This window comes from Microtus oregoni, unplaced genomic scaffold, assembly GCF_018167655.1.
Source record: "Microtus oregoni isolate MIOR12 unplaced genomic scaffold, Mior012 000011F_ref0000422, whole genome shotgun sequence".
In the NCBI taxonomy this organism is placed as follows: domain Eukaryota; kingdom Metazoa; phylum Chordata; class Mammalia; order Rodentia; family Cricetidae; genus Microtus; species Microtus oregoni.
In genome coordinates, this window is record NW_024543070.1 from 47,306,393 (window position 1) to 47,327,169 (window position 20,777).

Genomic DNA, 20,777 nt, shown 5'->3' on the forward strand with positions numbered 1-20,777 from the left:
TCCTCACCACTGGGGGGAAGTGTGTAAGAGACAATGGTTAAGGGTGTTTGCTTTCGGGTAGACACAGCCAAACTGCATGTTTCTGGAGCCTATACCAGGGGAGCTGTTTGGATGCTTCTCAGCCTTCCAGAGCCTCAGGGGGAAGAGGCCAGACACTGGGAGAAGCTACTGTGAAGCTCCAGGGAACACCTCCACCTCTGTTTTGCCCAGTTTCCCAGGGAAACCCAACTCTAGACCACTGCAACCCACTCAGGACATTGTTTGCACCTGTGCTTTTAGACACCACAGGTTTCTCTTCTCACTCCTGCCCAGCTGGAATAGTCACCACTAGCCTGCTGTGGCAGTTTAAATGTACATTAACTGAAATTAAACACAATTTCATACTCTGTTCTACAGTCAAAGACCTGCTAGCCACAGGTGGCTTCAGTATACCACACTGGTTGGTGGAGACAGAAATGTCACGGTGTGAAGGAACGGGCAACAGCATTCTGGGTGTAAACAGTGTGATTTAAAAGTTCAACGGTGAGGTCAGAGACCACTTGTTCTCACTGCCTTCAGGCAGTGAACTCCGTGGCATCTCTGAAGATGCCTACATTTAAAACTGCTGTGCTGTGCTTCGTAGACGCCCTGCACATCTTTAGAAAGTACACCATCGCCATGTGTAGCCTCCCATGGAGTGTGTTGTTTATTGTAAGACGTCATTTGTGGTTTTTTTTATTAAATACACTGTAGTACAAGAGACATTCCATGTCAGGTTGAGAGAAGCTGGTCACATGATTTACAAACATTTTTTTTTTTAAACACTGTATTCAGGTGTCACTTTGAAATCAGCCAAGATGCAGTGAGTCTCAGAAAAGCACTGGACCTCAAAACAGATTGCAAAAAAACAAGTGAGAGCCGGTAAAAGTCGGCACAGAGACGTCACATTAAAGGGAAATAAACGAACTGAAAGATAGAGTTCTAAACACCAGGTCTCTGTTGGAGGGGTAGCACATGTGCAGAGAGGTTGAGATGAGTGTGTGTGGCCTGGGTATGTACAAACATCTGTCCGGGGCCGAAGCCAGTGTAGGCATCCCCGTCTTTAGGCAGGTTGGTCAGGAACGTGGGGAGAGAGATATTTCGCCACAATATGTTCATTCCTTAAGAGAGTACATATTTAAAATTCACATTTAATTCAAATACCTTGTATTGAAAATATTTCCAGCTGTTGTATACATTTTAAGCAACAGTAAGCTATACGAGCTGTAAGATAGAGACCTCTCCATCAAGTTTCATTTCTCCATTGCCCATGGTTTTCCTTCCTGCTCAAACATACAGCCACAAGCAGCTCATGATACTTTGGCTAGCTCGTTGGACGTTCAGTCAACCTCCACTCAGGATCGTTTTTCTTAACTCACAGAATAAAAAAATAAAATAAAAAACGTGGACCTGGCCCAGAAAGCATAGGCTGCAAAAATGACGTCACCGTCTTTTTCCCATCTCGTCTCCCGAGACGCACATCAGGATGGCAGCATAGTTGCTTGGAGGTGGTTGTGAGATTCACAGTGTTTCGCTTGCAACACATTTACATGTATGTCATTTTTTTTTGCTTCATGTTGGTGATGGATGGATCGAAAGTTTATAAATAAATAGAACATAAATAAATGAAGTTGAAGGGTCTAAAGAAGGGAAGGTGCCACAGCGAAGAATAGTCAAGAACCTTTGACTGGAGCAGCAGAGATGGAGCCCAGACAGACAGCATAAACTATGCCCTTCTGCACTACTCTTTCACCTGGGAGCCCCTCCCACCTGGTTCTTCTCAGTAGCACTTGAAATTCATGTCCGAGCTATCACAACTTGAGTCTCTACATTCCTGTTACACGTTGTGAAGAATCGGCTTAAACTGCAAAGTTGGAAATCTGGGGACTTGGGACATTCGTTAGCCATTCCCTCATGAGGTTTCCTTTAACAGGGCCAAACCAAAGGTCAAGTTGGGAAGTAGACGTCCTCTAAGAGGGGAGAAGGAGCGATGAGGGTGCCTGTGTCTGTGCTGACAGTTCTAGAAATTAGACATGACAATGCCAGGTGTCGCTGGCAGTCCCATTTGCAAAAGGAGAGGCTCACGACAGCCCTTGACCAGGGATCCCGCTGTCCGCACCATGGCTCTTTCTCCCCATGTGGGTAAGGGGTGACTACAAGCTGCCCATCTTGCTGTGGGTTCTTGGGTGTTTTATCATCGGCCTTCAAGACACTGGTCTCCCAACAGTCTGCATCTAGAAGGGGATCAGAGCGAGAAGGGTGAGCACAGCACAGCTCTCCTCCCTTGGAGCTGTACCTAAGGAGACCATTTGTCTGCAGAGAGCCGGAGAGCATGCTGAACGTAGAGGATGGCTTTTCAGTCTGTTGTCTCAGGGAATTGTGACTTCAACAAATCTTCCATCCAAGGACTGCCCGGAGTTGAAAGCTGGTGTGGTCCTTACCTACACGGAGAATGGAAACACGAACTGCCACACGACATTTGATAGTTTTGGTTATTTAGCAAATTTTAAGCAAATTATTCATATTGCACCCTACTTACAATTAATTATTCTATTACCATGTGCCTATATGTTTATACATAAACACACAAACACACTACAGATGTGCATTTGTATATGTATAAATCAAGTGTTTATAACATATTATATATATATATATATATATATATATATATATATATATATCAGTACACGAAAACACTACAAATGGAGCTGATGTGAGTGTGTGTGCATGAATTCGGATAGAACCCTCGAGAGCAGTGTTCGAAGCATTTTCTTGATGAGGTTTATTGTGACATCATTTTAGTGCACGGGAGTCAGAAGACGCCAGGAGCAGAAGCACATGAGAGAAAATCCCCTCTGCTTGGACTGTGTGTGTTCCCGTCTGTCCTAACCTCCTCCTGCTTCACAGACATGCTAGCACGCCTCCTTTCCTGAATGCCTTGTGTGTGTGTGTGTGTGTGTGTGTGTGTGTGTGTTAGCATGTCCAGGGGCAGACTTGGGTGAAGCTCATGGTCTCTGAGCTTCTGAGTCTCAATTCCCTCGTGAAAAATATGAATAATTTGCCAACACATGCAAAAAGTGCTCAGAAACCATCAAGGGTTTGGAAATGAAGTGGATGATGGGGTTCGGGATGGAGAATTTGGGTCGCTACCACCATGCTTGTCCTGTTTGGAGAGGGATATGTTTTAGAGCAAGAATGTTTCTTTTCTAAAAATTAAAATACCACAAGAAAGAGAGTAGTCGATGAATAATGATAACTATTTTAAGATGTTATGTCCTCGGCTCATCCAACTACTTAAAAAGCCAGCAGATGTTCTGCAATGCTCTGACATTGGCACATGTCAACAGAAGGACTAATAATAATAATTATTAATAATAATAATCAGTATAAATAACTATAAAATTTTGCGCTTGCATAGACATTTTCATTTTAAGACCTTCAGGGACTTGTCAAAGCAGTATAAGGAATCTCTTTCTCTTTCTCCTCTCTGTCTTTCTCTCTTTTGCTTTTTTTTTCCTGCCAAGGAAAACACTGAACTCGCTGCAGACCTTTGATGAAAACCTGCAAGGCTTCCCTAACATTGGCTCTTCCCAGGACCATCTCCTCGGCTGTCTGCTGAGCAACTTGCAGCTTTTTCTCCCAGGGCAACTGGTCTGACTCGCAGCGATAGACCTGTGCAAGTTCTCCAGTCATCGCTGATGGAATCTAGAACAGTGTGGATACACCATCTGTCCAAGGAATCTAGAACAGCGTGTATACACCCATCTGTCCTAGGAATCTAGAACAGCATGGATACACCCATCTGTCCTAGGAATCTAGAACAGTGTGGATACACCATCTGTCCTAGGAATCTAGAACAGCGCAGATACACCATCTGTCCTAGGAATCTAGAACAGTGTGGATACACCCATCTGTACTAGGAATCTAGAACAGCGTGGACACACCCATCTGTCCTAGGAATCTAGAACAGCGCGGATACACCATCTGTCCTAGAAATCTAGAACAGTGTGGATACACCCATCTGTCCTAGGAATCTAGAACAGCGTGGATACATCCATCTGTCCTAGGAATCTAGAACAGCGTGGATACACTCATCTGTCCTAGGAATCTAGAACAGCGTGGATACATCCATCTGTCCTAGCTTTGCAGCGCCACAGCTCCACAGTGTTGTGACAGTACCGTGGGTCCTTTATAGGATATATACCTGCCTGTATATATCACAGATATATGGCTTTCGATATATTAGGATAGGTATCCTGGAGGGGTTTCTCATGGACGAAGAGGACAAATGGCTCCCATCTCTCACGGGCCAGTGCCACAGAAAGGACCCCAGATAGCGTCTGCTTTATGTGACCCCTCCCTTGAGCGGGTCCACTGGATCTCTTTCTGGTCTCTGTTCATTTACACTGAGGTTTTTATTTTATTTTATTATTTTTATTTATTTATTTTGAGAACCTGCTTTCAAAGTCTATACTAGAAAACACAGTGTTCCAGAAATTAGTGGGCACAAATGAAACCTACCCAGAGCTCTGGCACCTTCAGAAATAAACTCCAAAGAAGTGTGCTACTGTGAATTCAATCACCCGCTTCCAATCTGGCTCATGTAACAAAGATGTCAAGTTTATCAAACTTCCCCTCACAGAGGGGGACAGAGAAGCGGAAATGCTGTTCTCCCTCGGTCTAACTGACTGTCCTAATAACTGTAAATTTCTACTTAAATTTACACTTTCTCTTAGTAAAACCCATAATCATACTCAGAAGCGTATTTCCAAGCTCAGTCTGGGCACAGCCTCCCATCAGTCATACTGCACAGATTTTTCAGTTTTTTTCTTTCCTTCTTCTCCTTCTCCTTCTTCTTCCCCTTCTCCTTCTCCTTCCTTTTTTAAAAAACTTTTTAATGGAGTATAGATAACAAAACAGCACACTGACAATGAGTACGTAGAAGTGAACCGCTCTCCCAAACAGAGCCCAGAGCAAGAGACTTGGCCCGGACACTAAACGTGAACTAGGGTGCTGTCCCCAAGGGAGCTTTTCTTCCCCTCAGGGACGGATCCGTCTGTCCCATCCCACGCTGCTGTGGGGCTGAGGCGGATGGAGACACCCAGGCATCAGCATCCCTACGGCAAACCCATCACCACTAACCGCAGCAGCATGCTTTCAGCTGCTGGTCCTGCCCCATCCCTAAGTTGCATACGTCAGACCTTCTATGGCTCTGCCCTACCCATGGGGCCCCACGACTGGAATGGTCCTTTCTGCACACAGGTGTTGACTGACAAAGACCATGCACTTTTTTTTTTTTTTTGCACAGTTAAAAGACAGGTGAGAGTGGAGAATTGGGGCTGGAGGGAATTGTCTGAAAAGTTCAAGGTAAGAGAAACGTGCCTCAGAATTGAGAGTGCTTCCTGTCATTTTCAAGGACTCAGATTTCCCCATCTGACCCAGAAATAATATCTGAGCAAAAATCTCCCTCTTTTCAACTGAACTTGACAAAGTTTGGTAGGTAACCCTTGAGGAACGCTTCAACTCTGTCACCATGCTCGACCACAATGCGCTGGCGGAATGCGCGATGTGCTGTCTGGGTCCCACGGAGGCCATCTTCACTTTCCATTGCAGGCCAGTATCTGTGCCTGGAAACTCTGTCCACGGTGCAGAGTTCAACACCCTCTTTCCTCCTCAGGAAGGTCCTCAGGGGACGGTGCCGAACATGCTCCTCCCAGCTCACGGTTGCGGGATCTTCCTCAGCAGGGGCTGATCCCAGGTGATCCCGTTGGCTGTCTCTGTTCTGGTCCTTCTGTAGTTTATAGTCACACTTTTCTCTCTCTCTCTCTGGATCTCATCTCCCACAGATAACATCTTCCTAGATTGTATACAACTTTCCCTTTACACACAGGCTAAAGCCATCAGAAAACAAGAAGATAAATAAATAAATAAATAAATAAATAGATAAATAAATAGTTAAATAAATAAACAGGAGTGAATCCATAGAAATGCCCGTGTCTGTACATTGGAAGTGGCGCTTTAAGTCAGATGTTTGGTTTCCCTTTTGTCATCCACATCGAAGGCAGGAGTACAACAAGGCATTGCTAGTTGTGGTGGGCAAACTGGAGTGTCAGCTGATATAACAAATTAGGGTTTTGTTTAAGGCCTTTGTCTATGTACAGTCAATAGGAATACAGAAGCCAGATTGTTCAAGGAGAGAGGCTGAGGATCACGAAGCAGGGAAGACCCAAAGTAAAAGGTGAAAGGGCAAAAGAAAGAAAGAAACCAAAGGAGATGCGGGAGAGAGAAAGAGACAATGCCAAAAGCGAGTTAACACTGTCTGTGGATGGAGAAGTGCACACTGCTTCCCTCCGAAAGCCGCTCCCTGTCTTGTTAATACTGTCAGAACAACGAAGGACAGCAAGGTCATGACACCCAGCGGCAGGTAAGAGGTTCGTCGTGTTGGCCAGTCTGAGGAGTGCATCGGGAAGGGCGGATCTGGGGAGAAGGGCCCTAGCCTAGGATATCCAGGTAGACAGGCGATGCCTTGGCCAAGTTCTGGAGGAGGGTGTGGATGCCCTTGATGCTCTTCCTCATGTGTGGTTCCCTCTGCCAGCATCCCAGCATCAGCTCATACACCTCCTGCGGGCACGTGCGAGGCCGCTGCAGGACTCGGCCCTGGGTGATGCATTCTATGACCTGCAGGGAGAGCAGGGGCAGGGTTAGCAGAAGAGCCATGGGCGTGGGATGTCAGTGCAGGAGGAGCAAGAAAGGGCCTCTCCTTTCTTTAACTTTTTAAGAAGTCAAGTCAAGCTATTATGTTTATTTCTGGGGGCCAGCATGCTAATTTGAGGCAGACGTGTTTATACATATACAAGGTGTACTGACTACATCAGGACAATCAGTACGTGTATCTCCTGAGCTATTCACCATGCCTTTGTGCTGGCAGCCTTCCACCTCCTCCCTCCTAACTTTTCACAGAGTCCTGGGGCCCCATTATATGGGACCGCACGTCCTTCCACTCTGCTGCTATACCAGCCCCTAGGGAGGAGCTGCCAATCGGCTACCAGCTGATGTTTGCTCTTTTAAAATGTTTCTTTTGTAGTTCTTCATTGAAGATATAATAAACGTACCGCCTACAGTCACAGTGCAGTGCTGCAGGGTTCTAGAATCATCTGCCCCTGTGTGCCTGCATGCTGGGGCTGGCCTGCAGCTTCCCTCTCCACCCTTTCAGCAAACCTTCCCTTGTGGATTTCCAGTGAGAGAGATAGGTTTTTGCTTTAGGTATGGTCTTGCTATGCAGCTCAGGCTGACCTTGAACTCGTGGTCCTTTCCCTCAGCCCCAAAGGAAACCCTTTTACTGCTTTCTCACAAGGGGAGAGCCATTGTGGTTTTACAAAGCCGGCAAAGGCCTGATCTATTTATTCACAGAGGCTGGTCTGAAGAGCACCAAGAAAGCCCCGCGTGCTCCAGGTTTTACAGGCTGGAGAGAGAACTCAGACTGCTTTTGCCTAAGGTGTTGACTGACAGGGAACCCCTGGCAGCAGATGTGATTAGGATCACTGCATATCAGAGCTGAATTAAAGGACAGGCGTGGATCTGAGAGGGACAGGAGATGGCTGAGCGAGATGCTGTGCTTCAAATACAGACATGTGCTGGCTGCTGTCCCGTGGGCTCCAGATGTGCACCCAGACAACAGCAGATTGAAAATACATGGGGGAAAAAATAACATCTGTACTGAGCATGTGCATTTTTTTTCTTGTCATTATTCTCCGAACATATAGCTATTAGCACTGTGTCTGCATGTACTAATACTGTAAATGAGCTGGCAGAGGAGACCAGGCGAGCTCTTGCGCATGCTACATTATCCTATCTGCAGGAAGGACTTGGAGTGTTCTAAATTTTGGTCTGGGGCCGGGTGAGGGCAGGGTCTTGGAACCAATCCCCATGGATTCCAACAGGTAACTATAGTTTGCCAAGGAGTTGGAAAAGGTAAACCAAGCTTGAGCTTTTCACTAGACTAGGTGTTAACTTCTAGTAAAATCTGAAGAAGGAAAGGGCTTTAGAACTTCTCTGGAACAGTGCAGAAATGCTCGCCAGACTCAGGGGCACGGATTGCGGAGGCTGCTCTTAGTCTGTTAGATGAGCAGGTGTGAAATTACTCCTCCACCCTGCCGTGAGAGGGAGCAAGGTTGGGTCCGCAAACCTCTCTCCAAAATTATTAAAACGAGTCTGCGAAGAACTGCTGCCTTGAGCAAAGCCATGTATGACTGTGGGCTGGTTGCCAGCTCAGGAGCCTCCAGACCAAGGCTGCATCTTAGATTCCCGCTCTGGCGGTGGTGGCGGTGGTGTGTATGTGTGTGTGTGCATGTGCGCGTATATGTGTGTGTGTGAATGTGTGTGTGAACGTGCTTGTGTGTTCAGGGGTCCCTCCCAAACCACTACACACCTCGTTGTTTGATAGCTGATACCAGGGCTGCTTGCCGTAGGTAAAGATCTCCCACAACACGACGCCCAGGCTCCAGACGTCGCTCTCCGTGGTAAATTTCCTGTACATGATGCTCTCTGGAGGCATCCAGCGGATAGGCAGCATCGTGTGGCCTCCGACCTGGCAGGAGAAGCATGAATAGGGAGCGTCAGTCATCTGGAGCCAGTGTGGCAGGTCACTGTGGGGAGCTGGCCCTTACGAGGGATATGTACCTTCTCCATCACCTCAGGTAACAGAGTCAGGGGCAGAGACGAGTCAAAACAAACTTACAAATATAACTTGTTCTTTTCCTTTCCTCAAAGTCAGAGGCGAGTAGAGACCATTATGATTTACTAAAGCCTTCATGAACTTCCTGTTGGAGGAACTAACCTGTCTATTAATTAATAAACATGATAATTTTGAACCAAGATAACAAGTAAAGGGCCCTGCATTCTACCTTAGTGGTACCCAAGATGAAATTTATTATTTCCATTTTACTGACAGGCAACCATACATGTACATGGTACAAAAATCATATTTTTTGGACTCAAAGCTTTGGATTCTCCTCTCCAATAGGGTGATGCTATGTAGCTTATTAACTGCAATAAATAAATTTGTTTTAAGAGGAAAATGCCCCTTTGAGTGAAAACACAAGCTGTGGCAGCACCTGGGGACAGCATCAGTGCGCTCACAGAAACCTGATTGATGCAGGAGGGCGGTGCACGGTTCTCCAAGTAGTGGAAGAAAAAAAAAATGCCATTTCAGGTTTGCCAGTCATCAGGCTGTCTGACTCCTGTGCAGTAGTCATGTGATCTGTGGATCACATGTGTTAGTGTGAACGAGGCCCCAGGACACACTGACAGCCGTATGTTTTAACATGAACACCTCATGGAGTCACTGCCCAGGTTCCATTCTCAACATCAATCTGTGACTTTTTATATGAAGGAAGTGTACCTGCCCATGTGTCTGGAAGTGGTGGCGACATTTCCTCCTAGGGCCACAACCAGTGTGGTCACAGACCCTGACCAGCCAAGAGGAACACTGTGGGCACCCTAAGGTCAGACTGTGAATACTGGTCTGGTTGACCCTTAAGTTCCATGCTCAGAACACTGACAAAGAGAAGCTGTACACGGAAGGCCCAACATTTCCAGATTCTCAGAAGAAACTTGCTGACTCTGAGGACTGTTAACTAACTTGGCTGAACCAACAGAGCTAATAAGAACAATGTCTGAGGGCCAGGGACTCCATAAAATAAACTGAGAAAAATGTATTCCATTCTAAAAACACACCAAGGAAAGCGTGGAACCTCGTGATTTTGATAGTGATTCACATAGAATAATATGATAAAAATTAAAATTACAGCTATGTTTTAGAGTTGACTATCCCCCAACTCTATTGGCTTGAAACGTATTTTAAGAAAAGAATCTCTGGAGAAAATCCTGAAAGTAAATCTCCTTTGAGTTATAAATCAATGAATTTACTATTTTTAAACAACAGTGTCAATCCAATCATTATAACTACACAATTATATGTTTGTTTTTACTGCCTGTGCACCATTTGCATGCAGTGCCTGTGGATGCCAGAAGAGGGCATTAGATCCCCGAGACGATTTTACAGTTGGTTGTGAGCTGCCATGCGGGTGCCAGGAACACAGGAGTCTGCAACGAATACTCTTGGCAGCTGAGCCACCTCTCCAGTCCCATAATCCATGTCTTAACTAAGCAATTCACAGTATATAGTCTGTCGTCATAGGGCAGTAAACAGTGAAAAGTTCTGTGACAATTCTTTCCTTTTCTTTTGGAAACTAGGGTTTGGTGAAATGAAAGAAGTTTCTAGTCAAGTATACGTATAGACTGGTGACTGACAGCACGGACAACAGCTTCACCTCTTCCCTTCATACAGACAGCCTGGCTCCTTTCCATTATGGCTTGCTTTGCACACACACACAGCATCTTTATTTGTGGTAGCAGTGAGCGAGGGATGCGGAGTCCATTTCCCAGAGACACCAGTGATGGAAGACGGAAGTGATGCCATTAGCCATTCCTTCCCTCCTGTAGGCTTCTCACAAAGTGCAGCTCACCCTCTCTGTCCACGTTCACTTCCCTCTCCTCTGCAGCCACTGTTCTCAGCAATGCCCTAGCAGTCGGTCCAGGACTAATCCCGATGCCCCTTATCTCCCCTAACGTCTCTCTGGTGTGAAGTCAGTTCCGCCAGCAGTACTGCACCTGGGGTCCCCCTACTCACCTCTTGTTTCCTTACACAGCCATTCGGTTCCCGATACACTCCATTCTGTGTTTAGTGGAGTCTCATAGGAAGGTTGAGAACAGACCAATATCTAGCTCACTTGGGAAACCACGGGTGTTTGAAGACAAGCTATGTTGACCTGGGACCTTCTCAGCTTGACCAGCAAAGACCAATGATGCCTAGGGGGCCACTTTCAGCTTGTGGTATTTACTCAGCAAGTGAGCGATAACTTGTTTGGAAGCCAGAAATCTGACTCCCTCAGAAACAAGCTGGCCAGAGGGCGAGCCCCATTAAGAGATGACTGGTTGCCAGAGGCTTTTGGCTGCATTAAATATTGAAGGGACTCCTGGACCTCCGTATCACACCCGTGCACGATGGCTTGGCTTCAGCAATCTCCCCCATGTGTTCCTTAAAAATTCATGAAAGCCGTAAACTTTCAGCAACAGCCGGCTCTCCTTTGCTCCCAGTGGATGGCATTATAGCAGAAGGTTAAACACAGCAATGCAGTGACAAGGTCTTCCCCTGAAGAAGAGCCTGGGAGGAACCCTTGTAGTTGTACTGTGGGCTGTGACCACATCCAGGAGGATGAGGGTTGTGTTGTAAAGCATGACCTGGGATTCCCACGGGACCGATGTTGAATGGGGAATAGTGCCTGGAGAGAAACCCAGCTCTTCTTTTTTTTTTTTTTTTTTTTTTTTTTTTTTTTTTTTGGTTTTTCGAGACAGGGTTTCTCTGTGGCTTTGGAGCCTATCCTGGAACTAGCTCTGTAGGCCAGGCTGGTCTCGAACTCACAGAGATCCGCCTGCCTCTGCCTCCCGAGTGCTGGGATTAAAGGTGTGCGCCACCACCGCCCGGCCCCAGCTCTTCTTTTTAATCCTGAGTGAAGCAGAAGTGTCTGGCCAACCTGTCATGCACACCAATCCCGAAACTGCTGATATTTAAAACCTTGACTATCCATGTTCGTTTCTTCACATTTACGGACTGATTGGTCTTCGTGTGGTGACTTCAAGGCTAAATGCTGTTGGCTTAAGAGAGGATGTCTTCAACCTTTCTGTTAACACTTTTTCCAGATGCCTTTCCACAGTAGAGCCATCTCCAGCCAGAACGAGGCAGGTTATCACGTGGGTCGAAGAGGAGCACCACAGACCATCACCACTGCGCTCTGACACTGATTCTAGGGTGACTGTGAGCCACATTCAATGCACAGTTTTCACTGAAGATTTCTTACGTGTCTTATCATAAAATAATTCAAGTAATACAAAATCGTATTTGTTTGCATCTTGGGTTTTTTTTGTGTGTGTGTGTGTGTTAGCACTTCCATGTCCTTCAATTCTGCAATACTGGTATTTATCTAAAAAAATATTGTTGTAAAATTTAATGAATTACTCTTTGAAAAGCCATTAGGGCAAACTCCAAAGTCTTAAGTGACATGATTCCTATACCGTTCTTGAAAAGGCAAAACTATAGTTGTAGATAAGCTATGGTTGCCTGGGTTGGGAGGAGAGGAAGGGCCTCCTGTATTAAGGGAGAGAGGCATTGGACTGACAGAAGGATTATTTCTTGAGTGTGGGGACCTGGTGTAAATGACTGCAACTATAGTTGAGAGTTAGCTCAGTGGTTCAGAGCATAGAATGATCTGGCTGAGGACTGGGGTTTCGGTTCCTGGCACTCACATGGCAGTTCTGGCCTCCAAGGGCAATGCATACACATGACATACAGATAGATATGCAGGGGAAACACCCATATATAAAATAAAATAAATCTTTAAAAAATGACTCTACTTGCCAAAATTCATAGAGATGTAAAGAAGAAAAATTCTGCTATGTGCATTGCGTGCCTTAGTGAATCTGAGTTCAATGGTTCGAGTGGCCGTGGGGAGCGCAAGGTTTGCTGGGTGCGCTGGCTGCTGCTGGCTACACATTTGGTTACCACTTGTCTTTCATTTTTAAAAGACAAAGCATTTCCAGACTGAGAAGGCAGAGTGACCGGCTCGATCCACAAGGATCCAGTTCTGAAGCCTCTGACCCAATTCCTGTCTCTCATCTGACTCAGCCCAAGTGCTTGGTCTTAGGTGATAGGTACTACCTTCTTCTTATTTTGTGTTTAGTTCTGGTGAGGAGCAATATGTCTTCCCCTGCTAAGGTGCATAGCTACAGTCACAAGGATGTCAAGAAATCACTTTGAATCTAGAAACAAGAGTTCTTCATTTTAAGTAAAATGAGATTAAGGACTGGAGAGATGGCTCAGTGGTTAAGAGGACTTGCTGCTCTTCCAGAGGACCCAGGATTAGTTCTCAGCACCCACATGGAGGCTCACAACCATCGTAACTCCAGTTCCAGGGAATCTGATGCCCTCTTCTGGCTTCTGTGGGCATTGCACATGCATTCACTTAACATTTAAGTAAACATTCATAAACATACAATAAAAACATTTTTTAAATCTTCTTCTAAAAGAATAAAATGAAATTAGTTGGCAGCTGCATACTTTTTGCCTTCTGCCACTTTTCTTCCCTAACAGCTCCACAAACCCTGACGGAGGGCTTCCCAGGCAGACTCATGGAAAGGTGACTTGTCACTGGATCAAGCTGTCTGGAGTAGGTTTTTCTTCATATTAGGATATTTAACTTGTATGCACACATAGCTTGCTGCACCCGGGTGGTATTCAAGGCAAACTATTTAACATCATAGAATTCCCAATAAACATACAGCCTGTGATCTAACAGACTCCTCAGCTACTAAGGGGTGGGGAAACTAGGACAGAGAAACCCAAGACAACAGTCATAACCCAGAACCAAGAGGACAAGGGAAGACCGCTATTTCCAACCACTAACTTTCCCTTTACTCTTTCATTCTGCCTCTCTGCATTCCTGCCCTAAGCCCACCAGTTCACATGACTGCTATGCCAGCGAGTCAAAGCCAACATTAGCCACTCCTGGGCCCCAAGACACAGCCCCTCTGGGGCCCAGAACAGTGTACAGTGGTATCACTACCCCACATACATGGTGTGTGCTTCACTTGGAAGGGAGTGGTGGGCTCTGGCAGGCAAAGGAGGTTTGACCAGATGCTTCCCTCTCTCCATCCCTGGACAGAGAGCAGCTGTAGAGGAAGCCTGTGGCAATGACCCCCATAGCACACACGGATTCTTCTGCTTCTCAGAACTCAGAGTCTCCTAAGAGTTTCTCCTTCGAATTGTGCTGATGCAGGCTTTTCTTGGCCATTCCAGAATGGTGGGCTCTCCCTACATGGTGCTGTCCCTTTCCTGATTGGTTCACCTGAGTATTCCACAAGGCACGTGGTCACTTCTCTACTGAGGTTATCCTTTGACCTCTGTCACAATTTGAGCTGACTTTTGGGAAGAACGCTGCAGTTTGTGCATCCGATGGGAGGGAAGGAAGGACGGCACAGTGCTGGAGTCCTTGGGGGTCAGTCACCCTCTCCCTTCCCTGTCGTCGGGCCCTCCTGAGTCCCTTGGATCACTCTCCTACAGCTTCGCTCCCAAGGTCTCCATGCTCTGCCGTCACACAGTGCTTCTGCTGAATCTTCTATTTAGATCGCTGGCATTTAGGATGCTATATTTGCTTGTTAAAGTCTACTTGAATCCATTTACAAAAATAACTTTTATGAAACATATAAAGGTCTTTCAGAACAAGCAGCTCATCTCTGAACATAGACTCGGGGATACAGTTCTTTTCAGCCCTAAATTTGTCTTTGGAGACGGAGACAAGAACACTCTTGGAATAACAGGGTTGACAGATGCAACAAGCTACAGCAAACCACCCAGAACCTCGGGATCAAAGCACTGATGCTCCTCAGCTTCAAAATTAAAATCATGGGGCTAATGAGTAATCTTTCTCAGCCATTGGAGGCCTGTTCTCTGCTTACCCAAAGATTAAAGACCTGAAAATTTACACACGCACGCGAGCGCACGCGCGCGTGCACACACACACACACACACACAACCTTTGCATCCCTGTTTCTTCCTCATCCCTTAAAAAGTACCACTGGGACTAAACCCTTGCTCAAGTGGAGCCCTGAAAGCCACTGCTAAGCCCTTGATTTCCCTGGGTCTATATCTAGGCTTTCATTGTGTTGTGTTGGGTCTCCTGGATACACAACTGACCTGAAGAGACATCAGGCACCAGCAGCAAGTCCACACAGCTGTGTTCTTTCGCCTCCACCGCTACACAGCCTGTCAATCACTGCGCCTGCTCATTACTTTCTTCTTTACGGTAAGGGATTACACCTGGGGCCTGACAAATGAAGGCTGGGCAGGAGCTTTACCACTCTGCTATGTCCTGAGACCCCTGCCTGACTTTCGCTTTCCATAGTGTACCCACCACACAACAGGAACACAACACACTCTTAGGATTGTGAACCAGACTGTGTTCTCTTCCTTGATAGACCTTCACCAAGTGCCAGTCTGCTGGGAGTGAAAGCCAAGCTCCCCCCCCTGCTCCTCCTACTCACCAAACTCCAGCCATATTGGTTCCTTTTCTTTATAGCCTTTGCATTAGCTGAAGCTGCTCCTCAGTGAAGCAGGATTGGGGGGCGGTTCAGCCTGCCCAGCGATCTTTCTGTGCTGTGCCCCACTGCTCACGGTGATGCTGACAGTATTAGAGTGCTTGTTGCAATGGATGGGTGGATAAACTTTTCCTCTTCCAGTGGGCCAGTCTCTTGAGAAAGAATTCTCTGGAAGGTGCTTGTATTACTGATGTTTCCGTTGCCGTAATAAAATGCCCTAGCAAAAAGCAACTTAAGGAAGAAAGGTTTTTTGCCCTGTGGATATTTTTGTTTTATTATTTTTTTTTTTTTGTGTGTGTGTGTGTGTGTGTGCAGTTCCATGTCCCTAACAGCTTAGCATCAAGAATGGCGGGGCAACAGGAGCAGGAAGCTGGGTAATCACATCCTTTTCCACATACAGGAAACAGAGAAATGGAGCAGGAAGTGGGTGAGGCTACAGATCCTCAAAGCCCAACCCCAGTGAGTAATGTACTCCAGCTGGGCCAAGCATCCTATAACTTCCCTGAACAGCACCACCCACTGGGGACCAAGTGCAATGTGTGATCCTATGGGGACATTTCTCAATCAACCCACAACAATACCCCATCATTGTAACCCTGCGTCCTTTCGTTCTGGCTTCTGGACATGATCAGAGACTGTCCTCAAAGCCCCTGCTGCTCCGTCTTCTCAACATCCAGCTCCCAGTGCCTCTTGGCAGGCAGAGGCAGCCGTGAAGACTGAGAAGATCCATCACCAGGTTCACCAGGACTCACAATTGAGCACTCTCACCCACAAAACACTCTTTACATTTTCATTTTAATTATTTACTTGATGAATGTATTGCCTCCATGTATGCTTCGAGGAATCACATGTGTGCCCTGTATCTTCATAGGTCAGAAGGGGGCATCAGATGCCCTGGATCTGGAGTTGGGAGCTGCCATGTGGTTCTGGAAACCGAACCCAGGTCTTCCAGGAGAACAGTAAGTGCTCTTAGCTGAGGAGCCAACTCTCCAGCTGCGTTAAAACACTTTTTTCCCTCAAAACAATCCTATAAAAGAGTGTTTTATATTATATCCAGAGACCAGAATACAAACAAGAGAGCTGATTCTGTTGTAGAATAATAATTCTCAGAACATCCTTAGAGGGGCCCGGTTGCAGACTTTATTACTCAGCATTCCTGACTGTCTTGTCTGTGTTCTCCATGGAAAGGATCCTGTGTTAAGCTCCTTGCCTGGGGCGTTGCCTGCCACACACCAAGCCCTTAGTAGATATGTGTTGGATGAGTTTAGTACATGAATTAGCTAGGCTGCTTTCAAACCACCTGATGAAGAGAGCTCACTAGGAAGGAAGGCACATTTTGGCCTACAGGTCCCGGGAGGGCTGTGATTTGGGCCAGCAGTGGCTGTTGCACCATCAAGGTAGACGCTGTGTGGCAGAGAATTCCCGCTTTCCTTGGGCACTCAGGGAGCCAGGACTAAAGGGGGAAGAGGTTGGGATTTCACTGCACCCTCAGAGGTTATACCTTTAATGACCTAACTCCCCTCCACCAGGCTTCAGCCACCCAAAGGCTCCTCTGTCCCCTAACAGCACACTGTCTAAGGACAAAGGTCTGCGGTGTTTCAACAGTCTAATGTTGTAGGAGCTGCAGGCCTGCTTTTCGTCCTGCCAGGCTCCTTCACGGCTAGCTTTACACCAGAAATAACAACATACAAACTGTATTCATTTAAACACTGTTTGGCCCGCTAGCTCTAGCCCTTACTGGCTAATTCTGATATCCCGATCAACCCATCTCTAATAAACTGTGTAGCACCGGTCTTACCGGGAAAGATTCAGCATGTCTGACCTGGCGGCTTGGTTCATCGTGTCTGCCCAGGAGCGGGGAGCATGGCCTCTGTCTGAGGCATCTGCCCCCAAGAGGAGAGCTATTGAGTCTGAGCTCACTTCTTCTTCCTCCCAACATTCTGTTCTGCCTACTCCACCCACCTAAGGGATGGCCTATCAAAATGGGCCAAGGCAGTTTATTACCAATGACCTTCCTCCATCATTCCCCCTTTTTCTGTTTCAACAAAAAGGAAAGGCTTTAACTTTAAAATAGCAAAATTACATATAACAAAACAGTTATCAAGTAAAAATTACAATATTTACATCTATTTTATCTTTATCATAACTAAGGAAAACTATAACTATAACTAACTATTCTTCAACTCCATCAAAGACTCCAGAAAGATACAATATTACCTAAGCAAACAAGAAATAAGCAACTTTCAAAACTCTAGAAATGACAGAGACATCTCGCTGCCTTGACAGTTACCCAAAGTTTCTCTGTACCATTGGGGCATCCATCTTCAGTCCCATAGTTTTCCAGCAGACATTTCCACGAAGCAGGAAATTTCAAAGACAGTCAATCACTATCTGCTGTGTCCTGCAGAATGTCTCGCAGACTCTTTCATGAATCAGGAACCCCGAAAGATCATCTCACCATTAGGTAAGTTCAGTAGTCCTCTCTCTGTGGGTTCTCTGTGTTCAGTTTATGCAATAGTCCAGGCAAGAGCAGTTTCTTGCCCAAATGGCTATCAAACTCCATAAGGATCCTCTTTGATGCCCATCTTCCTCTTGAAGTAGATTGGTGCTGCCAGGAGCAGAGTGTCTCATTGTCATGAAAAGCCCCAAGTTATTAAAACATTTAAAATGCCATATTCTATAATCTTTGAAAGATATGAAGAATGCCAATCTAACTGAAATATATATCTATATATCTAGAAAATCTAACTAACATGACTACAAACTTGACTATTATTAATGATTATCCATTAACAACCTATATACATTACATTTTTAAGTGAACTACACAATCACAATACCTTAATCAAGATCAGAAATACATATACATATAACAAAATTGACCTTAAATTTCTATCAATAAAGCAAAATCTATACTAATGCAAATTATTCATATCTATATCAGTCTAATCTCAGCAAGTTGTGAAGTTAGTGGTATTATGTGGTTAAATGATTTCTCACAATCTGACCGCTCTGTCTGCATATGATGCTTCTAAGTGAAAAAACAAACAAGCCGAACAGGAGGTGGTGGCACACCCCTTTAATCCCAGTGTTCAGGAGGCAGAGGCAGGTGGATCTCTATGAGTTGGAGGCCAGCCTGGTCTACAGAGTTAGTTCCAGGACAGCCAGGGTTATACAGAGAAATCCTGTCTCCAGAAGGGGACTAAGAAAAAGTAAGTCTGGGAGAGAAAAAAGAAGGAAGCAAAAGAAATCACTGCAGAATCCAGGTGTCCCATGGGTGGATGGCTTCCAGGTGGGGTGCAGACAACTTTCTTTTAATGCCTTTCTCCTCCTCACCATTCCTCTCCCACTTTAATCATGGCTTCCTTCTCTTACTAGCCTCCAGGAAAGCCCCACACCTTGCTTGGTGTCCTGGCAGGTGGAGAACTCAGCTTTGTCTCTTTCACCCTACAGCACAGCCTTGGGGTAACTGGAAGAGAATCTTCAGAGGGAAGCCGCTAGATTTGTGAACACTGACCACACAGGAGACAGAACAGCCAAAGGCCAGGCCTCTAGAGTGACCTCTAAGGCTCTGCCCTGGTCCTCCAGACCATCCTCTTAGCTGTATTTCTAGCTGGACTGGGCAGGCAGCCCACTTGAGCTCCTCCCTCCTGGCCTGGCTTGGCCTGACCTTCAGAGTGTCCTGTGAAGTTGCCTCATCCTGCCCCAGGCTACTTTCCTGAGACCTCTACTTCAGCAGAGACCTCTATGGGCCAGGTAGGAAGGTCAGAGCTCTTGTGAGCCTGCTGTCCCTGCACTGGAGGAAGTGACTTGCTGACAGGTGCTCTCCTCAGCCCTAGGACTAAGGTTTTGATTTGTGTTCCTGGGAACTGCTCTGAGCGCAGCACAATGCCACACAGTCAGATAGCACGAAGGGTGTGATCTGATGGCCAGTTTGGAGTCTGGCAAAACTGTCAGTGGCTGGACAGTTTCTTTACTGAGTAATTTGCAAAAGGCTCCTATCCACTCACTGAACACTTTAGTGTCGCCTCACCTAGCTAAACTACATCGCTAAAGCTGTCACTATTATTTGATAGTGTTCAAGTTGTTTTAGGATGAAAAAGTTGGTTCAACAGGAGAGAAAGGTCTGGTGAGCAGCCTGTGGGAAGCTCCCCATGGCCACATACCCACCCATATATGTGCACCTGTGCCTTCATGGACTAGGTGCTTCATGCTCTCTGATAATCAAAACTCCACCATCCGGATGGGCCCCCTTCTCAGTTGTCCTCCTGGGGTTTCTTCGAGTAATCCATGCATTCATTTTTATCTATATTGTTAAAGGAAAACTAGAGGCCAGGAAGTGGAGATTTGTGCTAATTTAGTTCAAGGAAACCAGTTAAGGCCTGGAAAAGCATTCTACCATGAGGAGCCATCATTGCCTGGAGAAGAATGCCTGGACCCGTCACCAGGAAGGGCCAAGAAAGGTGAGGGTAGCTTGTGAAGGAAGTATCTCCCCCGAGATTGTGGGAAAGTTTTAATATGGTTAACATCAAGTCCTTCCTGCTTAAACACGCAGATGAGGGCAGAGGTGGAATTCCATTTGCCCTACACAGCCAAGGCTCTCAGCATTCACGGCCATTTTATTTTTCCCTGGATTTGGAAATCTGAATGTTGGCCTGGGAGGGGTGAGTGTGGGAAAGAAACCCAGAGTAAAAGGGGCTCTTTGCCCAGCAGGGTGGAACACAGCACTGCCTGCTGGGTCACACTCCCATCCTCACAATAGTACACGCAGGCCTGGAAACACCTGACATGCTATATTCTATCTGAGAGGTGTTCTTGGGAGGGGGGCAGCTGAGCAAGAGAACTGGAGCCATTGTTCTTCTGCAGGCACATTCCTGGAGAGAGGTAATACATCTCTCGCTCTCTCATTCGAGTCCCTGATCCCAACCTGAAACCACACAAGGAACTTGAAAAAATCCCTTATACAGACCAGAAGTGTCTTCTGAAGGGGAGTCTGGGATCGCATTACACAGTTGGGCTCCTGCTTAGACAATGTGGCTGTGTTATAAAAGGAGTGGAAGGCAACGGAGAGAAACCACTAACGGGACCGAATCCCACGGCCTGTCCATCCAGGGAGAAGTATGGATGTTCTCAGGGGATGGTGGGCTTTGCCAAAGGTGTCTCCATTTGAGACACCTTCTTCCGGCTGTGTAAAGGTCATGCACAGAGGTGTGAGGAGAAAAAACAGCCACAACAAAGCAGCCCTGTTGGTTCTCCCTTCTGTGCCGCTTACAATGAATGCCCTAAGTTAGGAAATAGCACCCTTCCCGGAAAGTCCGGGCTGAGGTGCTGCAAGGGGAATCTCTAATGCTGACGCCAGAATGAACTTCGAAGTTGGAGCTAATTGCTTTCATGACTGAAGGCAAGCTGAAGATCTGGGAATCAATCCGAGTGGGACTAAGTGTTATTGAAGACAGTTTGACTGATTCTTACCAGGCTAGACACAATCCCATCATCTGATCCAGCAACTTCACTTCTTGGTATTTACCCAAAAGTAACTGAAAATT

General features: G+C 46.3%; 1 protein-coding gene across 4 annotated transcripts in view; it reads right to left on the reverse strand.

Annotated features, from left to right (window-relative positions):
* Positions 1–698: 698 nt before the first annotated feature.
* The window catches only part of LOC121453299 (BDNF/NT-3 growth factors receptor), a 328,350-nt gene continuing 308,271 nt past the window's right edge, over positions 699–20,777 (reverse strand). For all 4 annotated transcript variants that reach the window (XM_041659956.1, XM_041659957.1, XM_041659958.1 and 1 more), the window contains exons 17-19: positions 8,450–8,608; positions 4,543–6,699; positions 699–2,459 (exon numbers count right to left, since the gene is read on the reverse strand). In XM_041659956.1, coding sequence (XP_041515890.1) covers positions 6,514–6,699; positions 8,450–8,608 — 345 coding nt within the window. In that variant the 3' untranslated portion in view covers positions 699–2,459; positions 4,543–6,513. The remainder of the gene's footprint in view (positions 2,460–4,542; positions 6,700–8,449; positions 8,609–20,777) is intronic.